Source organism: Sebastes umbrosus, chromosome 19 (genome assembly GCF_015220745.1).
Source record: "Sebastes umbrosus isolate fSebUmb1 chromosome 19, fSebUmb1.pri, whole genome shotgun sequence".
Lineage (NCBI taxonomy): Eukaryota > Metazoa > Chordata > Actinopteri > Perciformes > Sebastidae > Sebastes > Sebastes umbrosus.
The window spans coordinates 13,223,781-13,243,501 of record NC_051287.1 but is presented as its reverse complement, the minus strand read 5'-3'; the positions used below and the strand labels follow the sequence as shown (position 1 = coordinate 13,243,501).

Below are 19,721 nucleotides of genomic sequence, written 5' to 3'. Positions count from 1 at the left end.
TAAATCTTACATAATGCATCATATTATATATGTTTTGTATGTAAAAATCAAGATAACTGGCATGGCAAATAAATGTAGGCCTAATGGAGTGGCAGTAAAAACAAACTGTTGTACTTAAGTACAGTAGTTGAGTAAATGTGCATAGTTACTTTTTCACAACAGCGTATTCAATTATTTCATCTTATTGTTCCTGCTTTTGAGACCCAGTGGATCATCTGTCCCAACTAGGACTCGTCAGTGAGAAGTAGCGGTGCAACAGTTCAACAAGTCCACTTTTCAGTTTGTATTGTGGTTTTTGGGTCACGGTTTCAGTTCGGTTTATTTTGCACATTAGGGAGAAGATAAATAGATAGATTGATAGTAAATAATGATATTTCCATATTATGTGAAGCCAAAACACTGACTTTATAGATGAAAACGCTGAAAACACTGGCAAGATAGCTTACATATGAATTGAATGATGAACTGCTGTGGTCTTATCTTCTATGTTTTTTTTGTTTCTTTTTCTTTTCTTTTCTTTTCTTGCTATGGACCCTCTTGTGTGTCTGAAATAAAGTTTGAATTGAATTAATGGATTATGAAAATAGATGTCAATTTAATAGTTGACAACTAATCAATTAATTGCTGCAGCTCTAATAAATCGATCATATGTGTTGTATATAAAAATCAAGGTAAATGTTTCCCTCAGAGTTGATAGACAGGTTAATCATCTTCACCTGCCTTTTTACAAAACAAAACATGGCCAGTACTCCCTCAGATATCGTGGTGTACAAATATGTAATACCAAAATACATGTTATCAAGAGCTCGTTATCCTTAGAACATTTTAAAAGGAAATTATCATCACATTTAATTCATGATGTCTTATTATCTTTTGATATGTTTAGATATAGTTTCTTTTTTTCTGTACTGTTTTTTGTATGTATTTCATTGTTTTTATTAGATTGCTTTCCACTGTTTGGTTAGGGGTTTTCTGCACATTTTGTTTACTTCTTGTTGTTGTTTAACTTTTGTTTTATTTTTAAAATGATGTTAGTTTAGATCTTTCTTCCTTTTTTGTTATTGTTTTTTTCTCTTGGGGTTGGAGGGGAGGTCCTTTGTATAAGCCTGTGGCTTCTTGGCCTCTCCTGACTCATTTCTTGTTTTGTTTTTTTCATTGACTGGGTTTTGTGCAGTTTTATATATGTGCAAATAAATAAATAAATAAATAAATATATATATTTAGATATATTTTATTTTTTTCTGTACTGTTTTTTGTATGTATTTCATTGTTTTTATTGGATTGTTTTCCACTGTTTGGTTAGGTTTTTCTGCACATTTTGTGTACTTCTTGTTGTAGTTTAACTTTTGTTGTATTTTTTTAAATTATGTTAGTTTAGATCTTTCTTCCTTTTTCTCTTGGGGTTGGGGGGGAGGTCCTCTGTATAAACCTGTGGCTTCTTGACCTCTCCTGACACATTTCTTGTTTGTTTTTTTCATTGACTGGATTTTGTGCAGTTTTATATATGTGCAAATAAATAAATAAATACTGGAAAATATTTAATCTCCATTTTTAATTCCTTTTGAAAAGCAGTGCATGCCAAATTGTAAATAATTAGTAATGTGGCTCGCTGGGGGTGAAATCTAACCAGCAGATGTCTATTTGAGTACAGTACCTTATCTGGGCTGCTGGATTGAGGATTCAGTCATGGAGGGGGCGGGGCTTATCCACAAACCCCGCCCCCTCTCCGCCCAGGCGCTCCTCCCATTGGTTGAGCCATAGAATCCTGGTCGGAGGGCGTCCCGTGATTGGCTGCCCGGGTCCGTGTGTTGCTCGCAGTGCAGCCTGTCTGTTTGAATGTGCTGTGTGGGGACTGGAGGGGGACTGACTGGAGGGGGGACCATTTCCATGGAACCATCTGTCTCACTGGCTGCGTCCACACACACAACAAAGAAAGAAAGGACCCAGGATGGTGTTAGTACATGTTGGATATCTGGTTCTCCCCGTCTTCGGCTCAGTTAGAAACAGAGGTATGGACTCATCTCGATATTCTTTTAATCCTAATAACCCTAACAACATTTCTTCTTTTCTCTTTTTTAAAAAAAATCCTTTTAAAATGATGTAAACAAGAGCTGACAACCTTGCTAGCAAAAAAAAAAATTAGGATGTTAAAGGCCCCTTTAACCAAAATGACCAGCAGCTGTCAAACCTCTTTTTTCTTTTTATCCTCAGCTGTGCTAGCGTCGTCTGATTTATATATCTCTCACTGTGCGTTAGCTAAAGCTAAAGCTGAACAAAAACCAGTAGCTTCATCACTAGCTCAAGCTCCAGCTAATAATATCCACCAGCTTTTGTTGTCATTAAGCATGAATCTGATAACATGACAAGGGATGTTTGTCCCCTTTGTGTGCAACATGGCATGGAGTCTTGTTGATTTCCCCTGCTCTCATTTTTACCCCTAAATTACAATATAAGTGATCTCACATTACAGATAGTGTAATGGCCGTATAGCTCACAATAATGGTATAAAATGGTGCCTTAAACCAAATCAAAAAAATGAAACCTACAAAATTTGCCTAAACATAAGCAAAAAAATATGAATATAATCACACGCTGATAATTTGGGATAATCATCCTCCATTTTCAGCAAGGCTATGCTGTGTTGATTATGCAATAATAATAATAATAGTAGTGGTAATAACTTGATTGTTAAGCCTACATATGCAAAGTAGCACCAATGATTTCATTGTGCTTTTATTTGTGTTTCTTTTTTCCTGTTCCATAGTATCGAGGCTGGCTCTACATTCCGCATTTCTCAGACCTTTGTCCCCCTCCATTGTGTAGCTAACTGATCATCTGCTGCTGTCTGCCGTAGCCTCTGCCTGTTCTCTGCATCTAGCTGTATTGTGAACCCCCCTTCTTCCTCATTTCCTCTTTCCATCTGAAGACGACATTGGCATTAAAAAAAACCTGAGTTCCCACTCATACCTACCGTATCCTTCTGTGTAACAGACTAAAGAATAACACCTTTCTGTAGAAAAAGTCTTTTATTTTTTTAAAAAACTGTCATGTTGCTTCTTCAGTGAATAACCCATTGTAGCATTTAGACCTTACTACAAAACTGTCATTGTGATTCTCCCATTCAGTGTGGATAGACTACATTCTGCTGTAAATTTCTGTAAAGTGGATACATTTTGATCCTCCTCCCCGCCCCCTTTCGATTTCGATTACAGCCCAGGCTTAATCAAACTACATTTTTGTCTCCATCCCCCCTATTTTGCGAATGTGCATAGAGTGAGTGCTGCAAGAATGAGTCCGAAACAACCCGGGAAGGAGTTAGCATTTTAGCACTTCCGGTTCCCTCGTCCGGAAGTCAATGTTTTTTTAGTTAAACGTCTGGAATAACACGAGCTGAAGAGATTTTAACGTTTTTTAAAATATCCCACTTGCTAAAAGGGATGCACCGATCCGACTTTTTCAGTCCCGATACCGATTACCGATCCGATACCAGTGTTTAAGTGTTTTATGACTCACTGTGTGGAAGTGACTGGGATCATTCTTTTATTTGTAAGGAAACATCGGGCTTGACTTAAACATTACCTTCCTAACTTTGTAAAACAACATGTGACAAATACATATATAAATTAATATATTACACGGCTGTGTTGAATACTCAATTCTGATTGGTCAATCACGGCGTTCTGCGGTCTGCAATTTCTCTATAGCAGACCGTTGCTATGTATAGCAGACCGTTGCTATGGGCGCAGTTCTGATGTCGGACTCTGGCGGACAGTTTTTGTGTTAAAATATTGATTTCTTAAGTTAAGTAGCCGTGCAATAAGCGGGATAAGCAAGCCGATCATTGTCGTGAAAGAATCCCCTTCAGGGCAACGAGAGTAGCAACAAATTGCTCAAAACAAATACAGGAATTAAAATTCCAGTATTTAGTATATAAACATAGAACTGAATTGAATAGATCGGCTTCATCGTCTCCGATACCCGATCCAGCTATTTGACTCCAATCCAGTATCGGTATCAGTGCGTCACTACTTGCGAATTTTGAAGCTTTTACATATTAGCGGTTGCTAACAAGTGGCTAAATTACACTAGTGCGCCTTTAAAAGTGGCGTTCCATTTGTGGAGATTATTTTACGGAACAAAACGTGTAAGTATCGTAAACGTTTGTTTGCCACAGAGCTTATTTTCTACAATAACCCAATGGAAAGATCCCATTGGCTTTTTGTCGAGGGAACCAGGGCGATGCTAACTTCCTGGTTGGGCCTACAAAAACACGTCATCCCTGCAGCACTCACAGCTTTTGTATGATCACCTATTTCGAAATAATTTGACCCCGCTATCCTATCATTCATCAATTGGCCAATACCTGTAAAATCACAGCAATTTGTGTGATGTTATTTCCACCTTTAATGGTCCGCTGCACCTGTTATAGTGGCATCCAAACGGCATAACCCCATCCATGTGTGAAAGCCTTTTGTTCCCGCTAGCTGAATTGATTTAGTCGGTCACAATAAATTGACGAGACTCCGGTCTAACTCATCTCGCCATTTGAAAATCCCCCCACTATCAATCACAGCCCTCTCCCCCCCCTCCAGAATGCTATCCATTTTACAGGGATGTGTATATCCTGCACTGCTGTAGATCTCCTTTTAGAATGAAAATGTCTTTTTATTCTTTGGTTGTGGTTTTCTCTACCTTATGTTCTTGTATTAGATCCTAATGCATGGTCATTTTATACTTTTTGTTTTTCCACATTGAACAGCAGATTCCAATGTAAACTTTGTGTAGAGATGTCCCTGCTATACTGAAATGTGCTGTAAGCATACACATCTACTCATTGGATGCTGCTTCTGTTCTGTTAACCCTACAGAGAGCATGGTCGGGCCTTGCCTTTGGTCTTTATTTGCATGGTATTATTATGGTTATGTAGGGTTTATTACTCTTATTATTACTATTATCACACAGTGCCACACATATTAATATTTTCCAATAAAGACTGTAGTTTTCTTTCTAACCTTCAGTGTGCTTTTTGCTGATTTCCATGTGTTCCTCCTCCCCTCCTCCCTCCACACTGTGCTGTCACTGAGACGGTCCCCCTCACTCTTCTCTATGTGCTCTCATTTCTCAGCTGTCTTTGACAGAGTTTTCTTCTCAAGTCGCTGCTCTGCTTACTTTGGAGTAGGGGCAACTAAATTTCTAAAAAAAAAAAAAGCATGTTTTTTGCTGAAACACACCGGCATTGATATTTTAATGTTACACGCTGTCATTTCCTCCTAATCCATACACTGTTGTTTCTAAAACAAAAGCACAGCCTCCCTCACATCCACTCATTGGTGCTCATTGGTGATGAGATAACATTGGAACAACTTTGGGTCGATATGGATCAAATCCTCTGTCTAGGTATATATCATTTTGTATTTTGATGTCAATATATGGTGACAGTCTGTCAAAAAATCAAAACTACAGTGTATTTCTTTTTGGCTAATCCAGCAAAAATCAAAAAAAAAAAAAATCCAATATTGATTTGCAGCATTGCCTAAAATGGTCTAATACACCCAGAGATATTAAACTGTTGCACACCACGGTATATAAACGACAAATGAATGGTCTCATGGTATATATCGTGATATCGCCCAACTCTCCCTCGAGGTATTGACTGCTTGGTTTCTTAATACAAAAAGACTTCTCATTACATATACATCAAACTAGGGATGCACCGATACCGGATCGGATATCGAGCCGGTACTGACTCAAATAGCTGGATCGGGTATCGGTGACAATGGAGCCGATCTATTCAATTCAATTCTATGTTTATATTCTACATATATTATATACTGGAATTTTAATTTCTGTTTAAGTTTTGACCAATTTGTTGCTCCATTAAAAAGGTTTACACTTCAAATGTAATTCCTATTAATTTTAAAGATTTTTTTACGTTACGTTTTTAAGTTGCTGGTGTACGATTTATTATTTTAATATAGCTAAATAACATTTCAGTAACTGTATTGTATTGTATTAATTTGTTACATTTTGTTTTTACAAAGTTAGGAAAGCCTGTTGTTTTACACACAAATAACGATCCCAGTCACTTCCACACAGTGAGGCACACAGCTTATTAATTAAACACTGGTATCGGATCGGTACTCGGTATCGGCCGATACCCCAAACCCCAGATGTCGCTATTGGTATCAGTGCATCCCTACATTAAACACTGGGTTACATTTTTCTGTAGGGTTGCACAGGTCTGTCCTGTGTGTTATTAAAGGAATAGTTCAACATTTTTGTGAAACCCTCGTATACGCTTTCTGGCAGAGATTTAGATGATTTAAACTAAACATGAAGCTCCAGATAAACTTTTACTTTTACTTACATTGGTTGCACTGGTGTGCTTTTTCATTTAGGTGCACCTAAAAAATTAGGCCTATACGAGGGATGTCAAGACACCAGAAATTTAGTAGTTGATACCAATACCAGTGAAATTCCACAATTCTCTACCAATACGATACCATGGCAAAAACAAAAGTAAACCAATACACATTTGTAAAGCTGTATTTTGCCGCACGAGAGAAATTAATTCGGCGCCATATTCAGGATTAGACCTTTTACCGGGGAGACAGTCGGTGGAGCGGTTACTTCCACCGAACATGTCGGGTCTGCGATGGGCCGTTCAGGGACAGCGCAAAAACAATCAATAGTTCTCTTTTGGTTTTATGGTTGTGATTTGGTTGAGAGTACAGGTCACAGTTTGACACACACACACAGACAGACCTGTTAAATGTCAGGCAGACTGGCGCGCCCAATGAAAATATTTAGTCGCACTCAACAGATTTTTGGGCGCATAAAATGGTCGCACTCTGGAGCCCTGAGCTTAGTTTAGCACAGAGACTGAAAACAGAGAGAAACATCTAGACAGGTTCTGTCTAAAAGGTAACAAAGACCACCTGACCCACCAGCACCTATAAAGCTCACTAATTAACACGTTATATCCTGTTTGTCTCATTTGTGCAAAAGTATAAAAATGTCAATTTGCAGTTGTACGGGTGGTTATGTGCCAGACTATTTCTTGGTTTTGCAATAGTTGCCAAGAAATAGTCTGGCGCATAACCACCCGTAATCTCTGTATGGATTAACCAAAGGACAGATATGAGAGTGGTATGGATCTATCTTTGAGAATGTCCAACAATCAATTGATTATTTAATGAGAAATCAATTTGGTTCAATCTCCAAATGGCAACTATTTATCTGTGAAGTGTTATATCTTGTTCTGTATCCTCGCTCATCCACTCCTTTTTATTATTAATAGTAGCACAGACCTTGACACAGTTATACAAATAAAATCACAGACAGAAGCACGTTGCTACTCAGGTTTAAAAATGAATTCCTACAAATGATCCAGCTTGTGGTAACAGCACAAGTGCAAAGATGGCTTTTGATTATTTATTGCAGGAAGTCAGTAATATCATTAAATCACAAAATTTACTTTTTTGTAGTCTACAAAAAGTCTTCAAGTTCTGCATGTTTATATTAGACATACAAAATAATTTGTTTTTCAAATTCTCATTTTTCCTTAAATTCTTTTTAACAGGCTCTCTCGGTTTAAGAGTTGCCATTTGCTTCTGTGGAAACTTTATAAGGACAGCACAGGCTCTGGTGTCATTAACTCAGCAATTTAAAGAGTTTTAAAGCCTGGCACTTCTTACTGTCACGTTCCAGCCACTTGAGCCTTACATCTGTTCACAGTGTCTGAAATAGTCAGAGTTATTTATGTGCTGACACAAGGTGTGTCTTGTCTCAGACACCCACCATGTGTGCTCGGCAACTTTCTCCTCCGACTACAGCAACAGACCTTTAAATAACTCAACAGCTGTAATGCATAAGTTATGTCACACAGTATAGCTGCACATTAATATCAGATGCTTTGTTTTCCACCCCTGCACCTACCTTTGTCCTTATATGACGTATGATGTTTGGGCATCAAGGTCAGTGAGTGGTGTGCAAGCATGTAAGAGCTATTTGTGTGCAGATTTTTACAGTCCAGCTGTGTAACATAAAAGCTGATTTCACTCATTAGTCCTTCACTCTGATTGGGAGTGTGCCAATCAGTGATATCAGCTGGTTGTGGTTTCAATGAAACACTGCATACAGGAGGCTCACAATGAGGCGTCACATGATGGAAGACCACCGCACCAGGCAGAAGACTAAGGATTATGTTAGAGGGGAGGTGCGATTGTAAAGCTGCAGTGATGGGAAGCAGGAGGTGGGGGGGAGGGAGAGAGAGAGAGAGAGAGAGAGAGACAGGTTTGATGTCAGACTGCTGCAGTCGCGGCTGGGCAGGGCTTACGGGCTGTCACTCAGGCAGGGACACCATGCCGCAGCAGCCACACCGTGGGGGAGGGGCTGCCTGTGCAGCAGCTCAGGGGTGAGGAGAGGTGGATGGGAGTGGACGAGTGTGTGTGTGTGTGTGTGTGTGTGTGTGTGTGTGTGTGTTGCATACGTGTGTGTAGATGGGTGGGGGTCTGTTCTGCACCAATCAGGCATTTTTTTATATCTGCAAGTCAAAGTCGAAAGCACAGATGTAACAATAACAACATCAGGGCTGTCGGCTGGCAGCGGCACTGCAATATGTCAAATATTAATGTCAGCGGTTTCGTGCTGTCGAAAGAGGCCCAGAAGACAAATAATTTGATATTTACTCGAAGCTTCACTTCTTTGAGTCCAGTTCTTACCGGGTCACAGGCTTCATACAAAAGTGATGATGTTCAGCCCCTTTACCAATCCAAACCAAACCAGCAGTCTGCCATTTCTGCTCTACTTCCTCAGCCAAATGTTGTTTTCAGTTTGCTCAAGGCTCCTCTCAGGGTTCACTGGCTTTCTTATGTCCTGAGGCTATATGCAACAGAGCAAAACAACAGCCATGCAAATATGTCATATTAACAATAATTAAAATGAATTGTTTGACATTTTTGGGGAATATGCTTATTTGCACATTCTTGTCTGTTAGATATAAGGCTAAATCTTAGTTTAGTTTAGATTAGACTAGGAAACAGCTAGCCTAGCTCTGTCCAAAATGAATGAAAGCTCACTAATTAACATGTTACATCTTGTGTTTTTAATATATACAAAAACCGAAGTGATATGTCTTGGCTGGGACCAGTAATAACCACCAATTAGACAAGCAAAATACAACATGTTTATTAGTGACAGAGCCATGCGTTTCCAGTTTCCAGACTTTATGCTAAATTAAGCATGGGGTGCCCAAACTTTCTCCCTTGGAGGACCAAAACTGAAACTTAACGGTGGGTCACAGGCCAAAAGCAAACACTTATTGTATTTTATTGTATTGTTAAAATGCAAAATAGTACTAGGATCCCAAATTCCCTTTAATTGAAATGCCTTTTGTCTCTGCCTCTCCGTTTTTTTCTTACCTCACTCGTGCCAAACTGACTTCTTGCATGTCACTCAGATTATGAAAAATAATAATAATAGAGATGCGACATATTTAAATAGCATTTTTTACCTCACAAAAAAATAAAACAGCATAAACAGCGATTCATATCATCATTTTTTTCAGTAGAAACATCTGGCAGCCGAAATTGAACCTTATGGCGGGCTGACTTTGGGCAGAACAGAACAGTATTGATCTTCTATTTTACCTCTCAGAGAGAGAGAAAGGACATAAGCATATTCCCAAATTGTTGTATTATTCCTTTAAACAAATAAAATATATGTATTTAAGGGATATTGTGTTTACATAAAAAAAAAATGTTAGTCTTGAAAATGTGTTAATTAGATCTCGGCTCAGTGGCCCATCTACTGTCAATTAGATTTGTCAGCCATCACCAAATACTGTATATCCCAAACCATTTACTAATAGCCAAATCGTCTCCCCTCTTCATATTAGACATACATTCTCCCTCCATATTACTGTTTAACAAGCCCAGCTTTAATCTGCCCCACTCAGCTAGATGACACAACAGTAGACGACACAATTATTTCTTCCAATCATGCAAACGCACGATACTCCGGTACTTCATTATACACAGTGCACAGACCGTCCTCCAGACCAGACCTTTCTGTCTGCTTCCTGTTCCAGAGAGCTAGAAAGCTGTAATGGGTAACTGTTTGTCCCCCACCTCGCCCTCCTTCCAGCCCTCCTCTCTCTGAGCTCGGGAGTAATTTGTATTGATTGTTTTGTGCAACTTGATAGCGAGGGTGATTCAGTGGGACTACCACACAATCTCATCTCGTCTCCTCCGCCTCTGATAGGATGGGTGGGGTGAGGGTAGAAATGGAGGCGGATAATCTTTTCAGTTGCTGTGGAAGGGGTTTAACAAATGAGAAATCTACAGTTTAAATATATGTTCCTTCAAACGTCAGACATAAAACAGAGGCTGAATCTGTTAAATTGACTAGCAGTGGACCGCAGACAACCTTCGGTGCTGTAGATCTTCTTGGAATCACACCAGGCTGTTAGTGAAGATCCATCCTTCCTGCTGGCTGCTCTATGGCAAGTGGAGAGGCAGGCCACTAGGTGCAATCTGTGTGGGTTTAGATGGCGCTCCACAGGGGTCTCAATGTCTGCGTCCTCCATCTGCTGTTTTGTCTCTCTTGTCTTGTCTCTTCCTGTGTCACATCCCTCCTATTTTTATGTTATCTCCGTGTGATTGGTTGTTAAATGTTTGTGTGTGGGTGTGTGTGTGTGTGAGAAAGCCAGAATGTGCTTATTTTTGTGTGTCAATATGTACTCTTCACTGTCTGGGTCTCTCTGTGGTGTCTCGTCTAAAGTGACCCCCGGCTTATCCGGCTCAAATCTGATCACATGCATTTATTTCCCGTAGGAGCACACTTCACCAGGCATCAACACAGCCATGCTACCTCCTGCCGACACTTTCACCTGGGCGCTCCCCAGGCGCCCATCTCAGCAGAGTTCCCTCTAGGACACGCCAGCCAGCCGCCTCAGACCGGCCTGGCCACCCACCTGACCCCGGCACACCACCCGCCCCTCACTGCCCTGCCTGCACCCCCTCAGTTCCAGGATGTGCCGGGGCCTCCATTCCTACCTCAGGCCTTACACCAGCAATACCTCATCCAGCAGCAGCTTCTTGAAGCGCAGCACCGCAGGATTCTCCCGCACTCCAGGTACAATCACATGCAAATACAGATACACGTGAACAGAAGTCAGACATTTTTATCAGCCTTCTGTCTTTCAGCCAATTAGAATCTTGTTAGGCTATTTAATAGGCATTATCAGTCGCTATAAGCCCCATAGATGTGGGTCAATAGGGGCCTACTACACCCACTAATAGGTTTTATCATCTATCACCAAAAATAGGTATAAAAGAACACAACAGCGACCTCTAGCGACCGTAATAATTATGACAGGAGCAGAAGCAGAAGCCACAAACCACAGAGTTTCCACCCAGAAGACCGGAGTTCACACCCCATGTGAAACCAACAATGCGTAGTTTTTTTTGCGTTCGTAAGATACAGTATTTAAACACAATGTTTTTCCCTAAACTCAACTAAGTGTTTTTTTTTTTTTGCCTAAACCTAAAGAAGTTGTAGTTTTGTTGCCTAAATCTTTTTGTCTTTTTGCCTAAACCTAAAGAAGATGTAGTTTTGTTGCCTAAACCTAAGAAAGTTGTAGTTTTATTGCTTTAACCTAAAGAAGTTGTAGTTTTGTTACCTAAACCCAAAGAAGTTGTAGCTTTATTGCCTAAATGTTTTTGTTTTTTTGCCTAAACCTAAAGAAGTTGTAGTTTTATTGCTTTAACCTAAAGAAGTTGAAGTTTTGTTACCTAAACCTAAAGAAGTTGTAGTTTTATTGCCTAAATCTTTTTGTTTTTTTGCCTAAACCTAAAGAATTTGTAGTTTTGTTGCCTAAACCTAAAGAAGCCTTTTTGTTTTTGTTCAAAATGTAATGTTTCATTCAGTTTTCATTCATGTTACAATGTGTTGCTTTTAAGTTTAACTTTTACTTTCACAATGTAGTAGGCGTAGTAGGCCCCTAATGACCCACAGCTATGGTGCTTAAAGTGACTGATAACACCAATTTAATGGCCTGGTAACAGTCGAATGGGGTGTATCTTTATATCTCATTGCAGAAGAACCCAGGAGCGTATTCCCCTGAACCCTCACCGACTGCGCGCAGGCTACGAGTTCTCCCCTCCCCTCCACGTCCCCCAGCCAATGACACAGCAGCAGCGGTACCTGGCCGAAGGCACCGACTGGTGAGTCACCGTGGGAGATTAACGAGGGTCCTGTAGAGTCGAGAAACGATCCCGCCCTTTCATCTCTGAGCCCATCTGTCCGTCTGTCACATTGCCTGGCATGGGTGATGATGTTGATTTAGTCGCCTGTCTGTGTGCCTGCAGGGATCTCAGTGTTGATGCGGGCCTCCCCCACCACCAGTACCAGCTCCAGCAGCTTCCGCAGCACTATCAGCATTACCTGGCCTCGCCTCGAATGCACCACTTCCCCAGGAACACATCCTCTGCACAAGTGGTATGCTGGTCGCCCTGCTGTTTTTTTAATCTGAATTTTATTAACATCATTATTTGTGTTCCAAAGATATCTTGCTCTATATGTGAAGGTTTTTTTCTCTATTGATTTGATGCCCTTCAACCAACTGGAACAGTTTTGTTGTTTATGTCACCTTCAGTATTCTCCAAAAACCTTGTGCTTTTATTTCCAACAATGCATCAAAACAACGGAGAAAAAACTGTTTGAATACTTTTATATTGCTGCAATATGATGAAGAGTTCTCTTCTGTTAGGTTGTGCATGAAATCAGAAACTACCCGTACCCCCAGCTGCACCTGTTGGCGCTGCAAAGTCTGAATCCTTCGAGGCACGCCACCGCCGTGCGAGAAAGTTACGAGGTAAACCTTTCTCTATAAATAAATTTTACATGCACTTCCACCCGTCCGTCTATCAAAGCCAGGACTCTCTTGTCTACTACTCTATTCTAGTCGCAAAAACAATCTCACCTCAAGCTCCATTTAGTAGCTGTTCTGGTGCTTTTGATCACATCACATGATCTTCTTCAGCAGATGGAGTTTGCTTAGTTGTCATGGAATTGTAGATGTTGCAAAAACGTGCACTTTAAAGCAGCAGTAGGCAGAACGTTTTTGGCGTCATTGGGCAAAAATGCCATAACAACCTTTCAGCGTATTGTAATTCAAGTGCTCCAATTCTACCTACTGCTGCTTTAAGGACTTCTTGTCCATATTGGCTTAACATTTGAGTTCATTCTTGACCTTGAAATCATCAGTTTTCCAAAACAATCTCATCTTGAGTTTCATGATGTAGCTGTTCTCTTATTATATTTGTATTACTATTATATATTCTTCTTCTTTATACTCAACTGTATACGCACTTTCCCTCAGGAGCTGTTGCAGCTGGAGGACCGGCTGGGGAGTGTCAATAGAGGAGCTGTCCAGACAACCATAGAGAGATTCACCTTTCCACACAAATACAAGAAGGTGAGGCAGATAACTGGATGTTAATAACACACTATTGACACTATTGACCCTTTCTGACCCCTACCATTTGTCTGTTTGTAATCTGATCCTGCTAACAGAGGAAGCCCCTGCATCTGAAGATTGGGGAGGAGGAGGAAACGGATGTGGATGAGAAATGTACCATCTGCTTGTCCATGCTGGAGGACAAAGAGGACGTCAGGTCAGGACTGATTCCAATCTACTTTTTCCACAAAAACATCACTTTTGTTTAAAGGACATTTTAAAAAAGCTTGAAAATAAAAGTTTGGCATTTTGGAAAATATGCTTGATGGTGGAGGGTTAGATGAGAAGATTGATACCACTTCAAATATGAGAGTGGTATCGATCTCTCAACAGACATTTCTATTCCTTTAAATATATAGATGTATTTTGTATAGGGCTGACCCAAATGCTTCGAAGCTTTGACCGTTGCCAATGGTAATTGAAAAAATCCCCAAATAGCCCATGAAATAAGGAATAATCCCACAACATTATTCATATTCAACACTAATTATTTATTAGTTATTCTCAAACGGATGTCGCTGTTTGTTGTGTGTAGAGGTGCGTGTACAGTAGTAGATGAAGACAGAACAACATGTCAGTCTGCTGCGCTGCATCACGCCTCGAAGCCCAAAAAATTGGTATTCGGGACAGTCCTAATATTTAACATAACAAGTTACAGACTTCTCAACTCAATGAACCCTCGGCTGTTAAATCAATTTGTCAGCAAATGCTAAATATATTATCACAAACCATTAAACTAATATCCAAATCCTCCCTCTGGCTCACAGTAGACATAAAGGGTCACTCCATATTACACCACGTCCAGCTTTAATCTGCCTGACTCAGCTCGAAGCAGTTGTCACAACAATAGATAAGATAATCAGTAGGCGGATTTTGTTACTGTTACTGACAGGACCCGGCTAACTGTTTCCACTTTTGCGCTACACGGTTCAGACTCTCTAGCTTCATATTTAAGGAGTGCTATCGGTCTTCTCATTTAAGCAAATATTTTCCAAAATTGTTGAACTATTCCTTTAAGCAAAAAGACATGAGTACGTGCACCTACACATGCACTTCAAACTAAGTTGGGGTGTGAAATCCAGGGGATAACAAAATGAGTAAAGAGGGTCAGTTTACAGCAGCTGTCTGAGAGGCAGACAGGATTGATGACTCGACAGAAGTCGTCTCCGAATGCCTGAATGAACAAAATTAACTCCCTGCTGCTTCCAGACGTACTTTGCAAGCACATAACCGTATTGCTTTGTGAATCAAAACTGACCCCGTGTCTCTCTCTGTCCTCCAGGAGATTGCCCTGCATGCACCTCTTCCACCAGGGCTGCGTGGACCAATGGCTGGCCACCAGCAGGAAGTGTCCGATCTGTCGAGTTGACATCGAAACACAGCTGAACCCTGACAGCTGATGAGATTTCAACCCCCCACTCCTTGTCAATCACCCTTGTGTGGTTCCTGCTTTCTTCCACCCCCACTCCCCCATCCCCCTTTCCCTCCTGTTGGGTGCTTTGCCAAATGTCTCCAGACTTCATGTGACATCACCACCCTTCTGACTCCCGCTTTACTGAGCCAAGCCAGGAAAACTAACTGCACGAGAGGCCGCAAAGGACTCTCTTTATATAGAAGCACATCCCTTCTGGAGGCAAAAGACACGCAGACACACACACACATACTCATGTACACAGGGTTTACTTGTAGCTTGCTGGTCGTAAGTGGGGTGTTGTTGCTGTTGTGGTGTTGTGCTGTAGGTAGCCCCGGGCTGTGTAGCATGTCCTCAAAGCCATGACTTAATGTCCTGAAGAGTGGAGAACACATAACCCCACACTGAGCTGGCTACTTTCTCTCTTTTTCTCTCTCTCTCTCTTTCTATATATAAAAAAAATATATATATTTCTCTCTTTTCAAACACACTTCAATCAAAAATGAATATTCTGCCACTTCGAGAAAGCTTAACAAATGCTCTGATGCCATGTTTACCTAAAGATCATTTGTGGTCGTAGTAGAGTAGCAGTAACCAACAAGTGATATCTGGTGTCGCCTTCGTAGGCGGGGACAAGCACCAGGAGTGTTTTAATTCTATCATGCAGCTTTGACATTTTGCAATACAGTTGTACATTTACCTTGGGTTGGTGTCATGTGAGATGGTGTCGTGTGAGTAGGTCTCTTTCACCGCCCGTGGGAGCCCAGTGATCGAGTCGTTGTGTATTTTAAAAAATAGGTAGAAAGTGTTTTTTTTTTTTTACCAAAATGCATTTTTGTCACAGTGTAGCTTGAACCTGACGCGCAGGTTCATGTGTGTGTGTGTGTGTGTGTGTGTGCTCTGCCCTGCTGTGTGTCTGACTTAAAGAATGTGTCTAACAAATGTGTGGATGTTAAGAAGAGTGCGTGTGTGTTTCAAGGGGTTTGAGGCATCACCTAGATGTTAACTCACTGTAGGTTAACAGCATGGCCACTGGAGTGCTTATACAACACAAAGCCAAAAAAAAAAAAACAGGGATGAAAAAAAAGGAAACCGCAGAACGAGTAAGGTGGGAGGAAGACTTTTAGCTGCCCTTGTACCTGTATCTTCATCTGGCGCAGGGCCAGTGGCAGAACAGTGTGTACTAAAAATGCATGTTTCATTGTTGACTTGGGCTGTTAGCTTTGGTAGCGTTTCTTCAATTTAAAAAGGTACAGAGATGGCTTTGCATGACTTAGTTGATCTGAGCTGTGACTATCTTCTCAACACTAACAAACAAAAAAAAAAAAAGCGGTGTCAGTGGCTGCTCCCCTGACTTTGTAGCGCGTGTTCATCCTGTCCCCTTTGGTGGCAACGATGGGATTCCTCTGTTTGATGTTTACCTTATTGCCTAAAGAACAAGCACATGTGACAATAGTTATAGCAACAAAAAGGTTTTATCCTTGGTATTGCATTTGCGTTGGTTTATATTTAGGTATAGATTCATGCAGTGTTTCAGCAGAGAGAGGAGCTTGCGTATTGATCTTGTGTATTTGTGTGACAGACCTCCCCTCGTGGTTGCTATGCTGGTTGCTATGCTGTATTGCTAGAACATGTAGAACGTGGTGAGACGGAGGCAGCCTCCCTCTCGCAGTGCACACAGACACAACAGCAGGAAAATAATCAGGCTGTTAAGACTCGGCCTGACCAGTTTTCACTTCTTTTTTTTCCCCCTTTGTGTCGGCTTCAGTTCTACAGGATGCCTTTAGGACCCTCACTGTCCTATGCACTGTGATAATAAAGGATAAGCCCAGAGACTCTTTTTAGCCTCGTGGGTTAAGGATCAATTAACTCAGATTACTTTCTCACTTGTCTTGTGCACTGCCAGTGTCGACACTGCCTCCTCCTGTAGTGGAGTCATCTGTGATGAAGTTTTCATAGTTTACACAGGGTGTTGTCAGTTGAGATGCCTTAAGTATTTAACAATCATAATTTATTACTAACTGTAGATATTGTGGGTATGTATTTAATTTTATATAGTTTTTTTGGGGGGTGAGGGCAATTGAATCATAATTTATTTATTTAGAAATAACACAAAAATGCTATGAAAAAAACTATTACCTCATTTTTGCATTGTTTTAAATGGGAATGCTTTGCATGCAGTTGTACTTTTTGGAACACTAAAGTTAAAGAAAAAAAAAGAGCCCTGCTGTTTGATCTCCACAAGCTGGCTGTGCAAAGTTTACTGTCCAAGGCTGAGCTACTGAGCCCGCTCTCCGTCTCTCTCTCTCTCTCTTAGTCTTTCTCTCTCTCTAGCCTCATTTCCACCAAGAAGTTCCTGGTAATTTTAGTCCCGGGACTACTCTTCAAGATACTAAAAGGTTCCTTTAGCCAATTTTGTCCGTATTACCCCCCAACCACAGCCTTTTTGGGGGGTAAAATGTCCCTGCAAAATGTCCTGGGACTGAATTTAGACCCTGGTCCCTGCGGTCAAAACGCAATGTGTTCCTAAAAAGGTTCCTAGTTCCGGGGGAAAATTCTTGCGGTCGAAAAGGGGCTTCTCTCTCAAGCCTTATTTCCACCAAGAAGTTCTTGGTAATTTTAGTCCCGAGACTACTTTTCCAGGAACAAAAAGGTTCCTTCAGCCCATTGTTGTCTATACTACCCCAGACCATGGCCTTTTTGGGGGGGGAAATGTCCCCAAAAAATGTCCCGGGACTTAATTTAGACGCTGATCCCTGCGGTCGAAACACAATGAGTTCCTCAAAAGATTCCTAGTTCCGAGGGAAATTTCTTGCGGTCGAAAAGGGGCTTCTCTCTCCATCTCTCTCTCTTTCAGTCTCTCTCTCTCTCTCTCTCTCTATCCCCATTTCCACCAAGAAGTTCCTGGTAATTTTAGTCCCGGGACTACTTTTCAAGGAACTAAAAGGTTCCTGCAGCCCATTGTAGTCTGTACTACCCCCCGACCAGGGCTTTCTTGGGGGGTAAAATGTCCCAAGTAAATGTCCCGGGACTTAATTTAGACACTGGTCCCTGGGGTCGAAACATAATGAGTTCCTCAAAAGGTTCCTAGCTCTGAGGTAAAGTTCCTGTGGTGGAAAAGGGGCTTCTCTCTCTCTCTTAATCGGTTTCTCTCTCTCTCTCTCTTTCTCTCATGTGGTGCTGTGGATCTTGGTTACATTCCATTCAATGCAATTTCTCTGATCCCCCATGCTGTGATGTAGTGGACAAACTGCAATGAAGTGATTTTTGTTTTTGTTTTGCACTCACTTGTTTGAATATGGGAACCCTCTCACTGGCAAAAAAAAAAGTTTAGTTTAGATAATTTAATATTACCACTAAGGACTCTGGCTTTTGTTTTTTTTTATGCTCTGCTTCTCACAATGCACTATGGGTCTTAATAACGATCATCTGTGAAGCATGTTCCTTCGCTTTAACTCTTTGTATCGATCTTTTAATTTTCATCTCTGTGGTGTTTCTCTTCAGTTTGTAGACTTAAGCATAACAAGTGCCTCGCTTCAAGTGTTAGGAGATATTTCCATATTACTGAAACCATTAATAACAATCAATCCATGAAGCCACCATGCCTTATTGGTTGCATAATTAATTAAAAGAGTGAGTCGTGAAGGAGCTAAGACAACATTTGACAGGTGTCTACAAAAGCCATTATCCTCGAAATTGAAGTCCAAACTAGCTGTTGGTCTTTAAAACTGGAGCGTTACATTTTGTGGAAATAGTTCTGACTATAAAGAGGCATGTTTCACTGTGGGCTTTACAAATACTTCAGTAATCCTTCTTTGATTCTGTTTATCTTCTATCGCTGACTCCCCATTTCTTTTTTTTTATTTTACCGTCCATCTCTCCTCTCAGAATCTATCCTGTTTCCTTTCACAGACTAAAAGGAAAGCACGGATTTTAAAGCACAACCTTTTCTAAAAATGCATGTTTTCTCAGGTTTCAATATAGTCTCAATGGTTTAAAAGTATATGGTGAAAATATATACAAAGAATATATCAGAAAAAAAAATAATTTTGTTGCTGTTTGACACTGAAAAACAAAACTGAAGAGAAAATATCCCAAAAAGTGCCAGTGAAAGGGCTGCCGCCATCCTTGTATGAAACTCTGCTGTTTAGCTGTGACTGCGCAATGTTTTTCAATATAGGATATTTTATCTGAAAATAGAACTATTTATCATTAATATTAAAGCAATAGCGCATTAATGGTGATGAGTGTGTTGATGAAGAAATGGATGAGCATATTATGGGTAAATGTTAGATTCACATGTGGTGGAATTTTGTACTTTATTTATTATTACTACTAATAATAATGATAATGATTTCAAAAGTTGCATTGCTAAACCCAAACTGTTTTGTTTTTTAATTTTAATTTTATTTCATGGCTTGTATATTATCCTTTTGTATGTGCTCTTTTTGTAATAAATTGGATAAAATGGACAAGTAGTTGTTTTATGTCTTATATTCTGGTATAACATGCATGGTCTCAGTGACTTTCCCCCGGATGATAAAATGTGGTTCTAATTTGACATTTGGACACTTAAGAAGCTGTTATTTGGTAAAATAAGAAAAAAGTAAAAATACAGCAATCATTATTCTTCACTTGTAGAAATATCGAAATGTATTGAGCATCAATTGATACACATTTTTGTAAAATTTTGCTTGATATATTTGGTAATTTAAGTATTGCCACTAGACTTTAAACCAGCAATTATTGTTCAATTATTTGTTAAGGCTAATGTGTTAGCTAATAGTT

The 19,721-nt window shown here is 40.3% G+C and overlaps 1 protein-coding gene across 3 annotated transcripts; it reads left to right on the top strand.

The window, feature by feature from the left end:
• Positions 1–1,753: 1,753 nt before the first annotated feature.
• rnf165a (ring finger protein 165a) lies at positions 1,754–19,405 on the top strand. 3 transcript variants are annotated; one of them, XM_037752471.1, is made up of 10 exons: positions 1,769–2,009; positions 2,765–2,972; positions 5,309–5,397; positions 10,836–11,136; positions 12,102–12,227; positions 12,372–12,501; positions 12,773–12,877; positions 13,385–13,480; positions 13,579–13,679; positions 14,805–19,405. In XM_037752471.1, exons 3-10 carry the CDS (start codon positions 5,376–5,378, stop codon positions 14,920–14,922), a joined length of 999 nt encoding a protein of 332 aa, XP_037608399.1. In that variant the 5' UTR covers positions 1,769–2,009; positions 2,765–2,972; positions 5,309–5,375; the 3' UTR covers positions 14,923–19,405. The 3 variants fall into 3 exon arrangements, with proteins under 3 accessions (XP_037608398.1, XP_037608397.1, XP_037608399.1); XM_037752470.1 differs by lacking the exons at positions 2,765–2,972; positions 5,309–5,397 and having other exon boundaries at positions 1,754–2,009; positions 13,388–13,480; XM_037752469.1 differs by lacking the exons at positions 2,765–2,972; positions 5,309–5,397 and having other exon boundaries at positions 1,757–2,009.
• The last annotated feature ends 316 nt before the right edge of the window (positions 19,406–19,721 follow it).

What these genes read in the sequence shown, in the direction of transcription:
- rnf165a (XM_037752469.1), top strand. Translation starts at nt 1,949, where the DNA reads ATGGTGTTAGTACATGTTGGATATCTGGTTCTCCCCGTCTTCGGCTCA. An exon ending in ACACATCCTCTGCACAAGTG is followed by an intron (nt 12,502 to 12,772) that starts GTATGCTGGTCG and finishes CTCTTCTGTTAG; the next exon opens with GTTGTGCATGAAATCAGAAA. An exon ending in GAGGACAAAGAGGACGTCAG is followed by an intron (nt 13,680 to 14,804) that starts GTCAGGACTGAT and finishes TCTGTCCTCCAG; the next exon opens with GAGATTGCCCTGCATGCACC.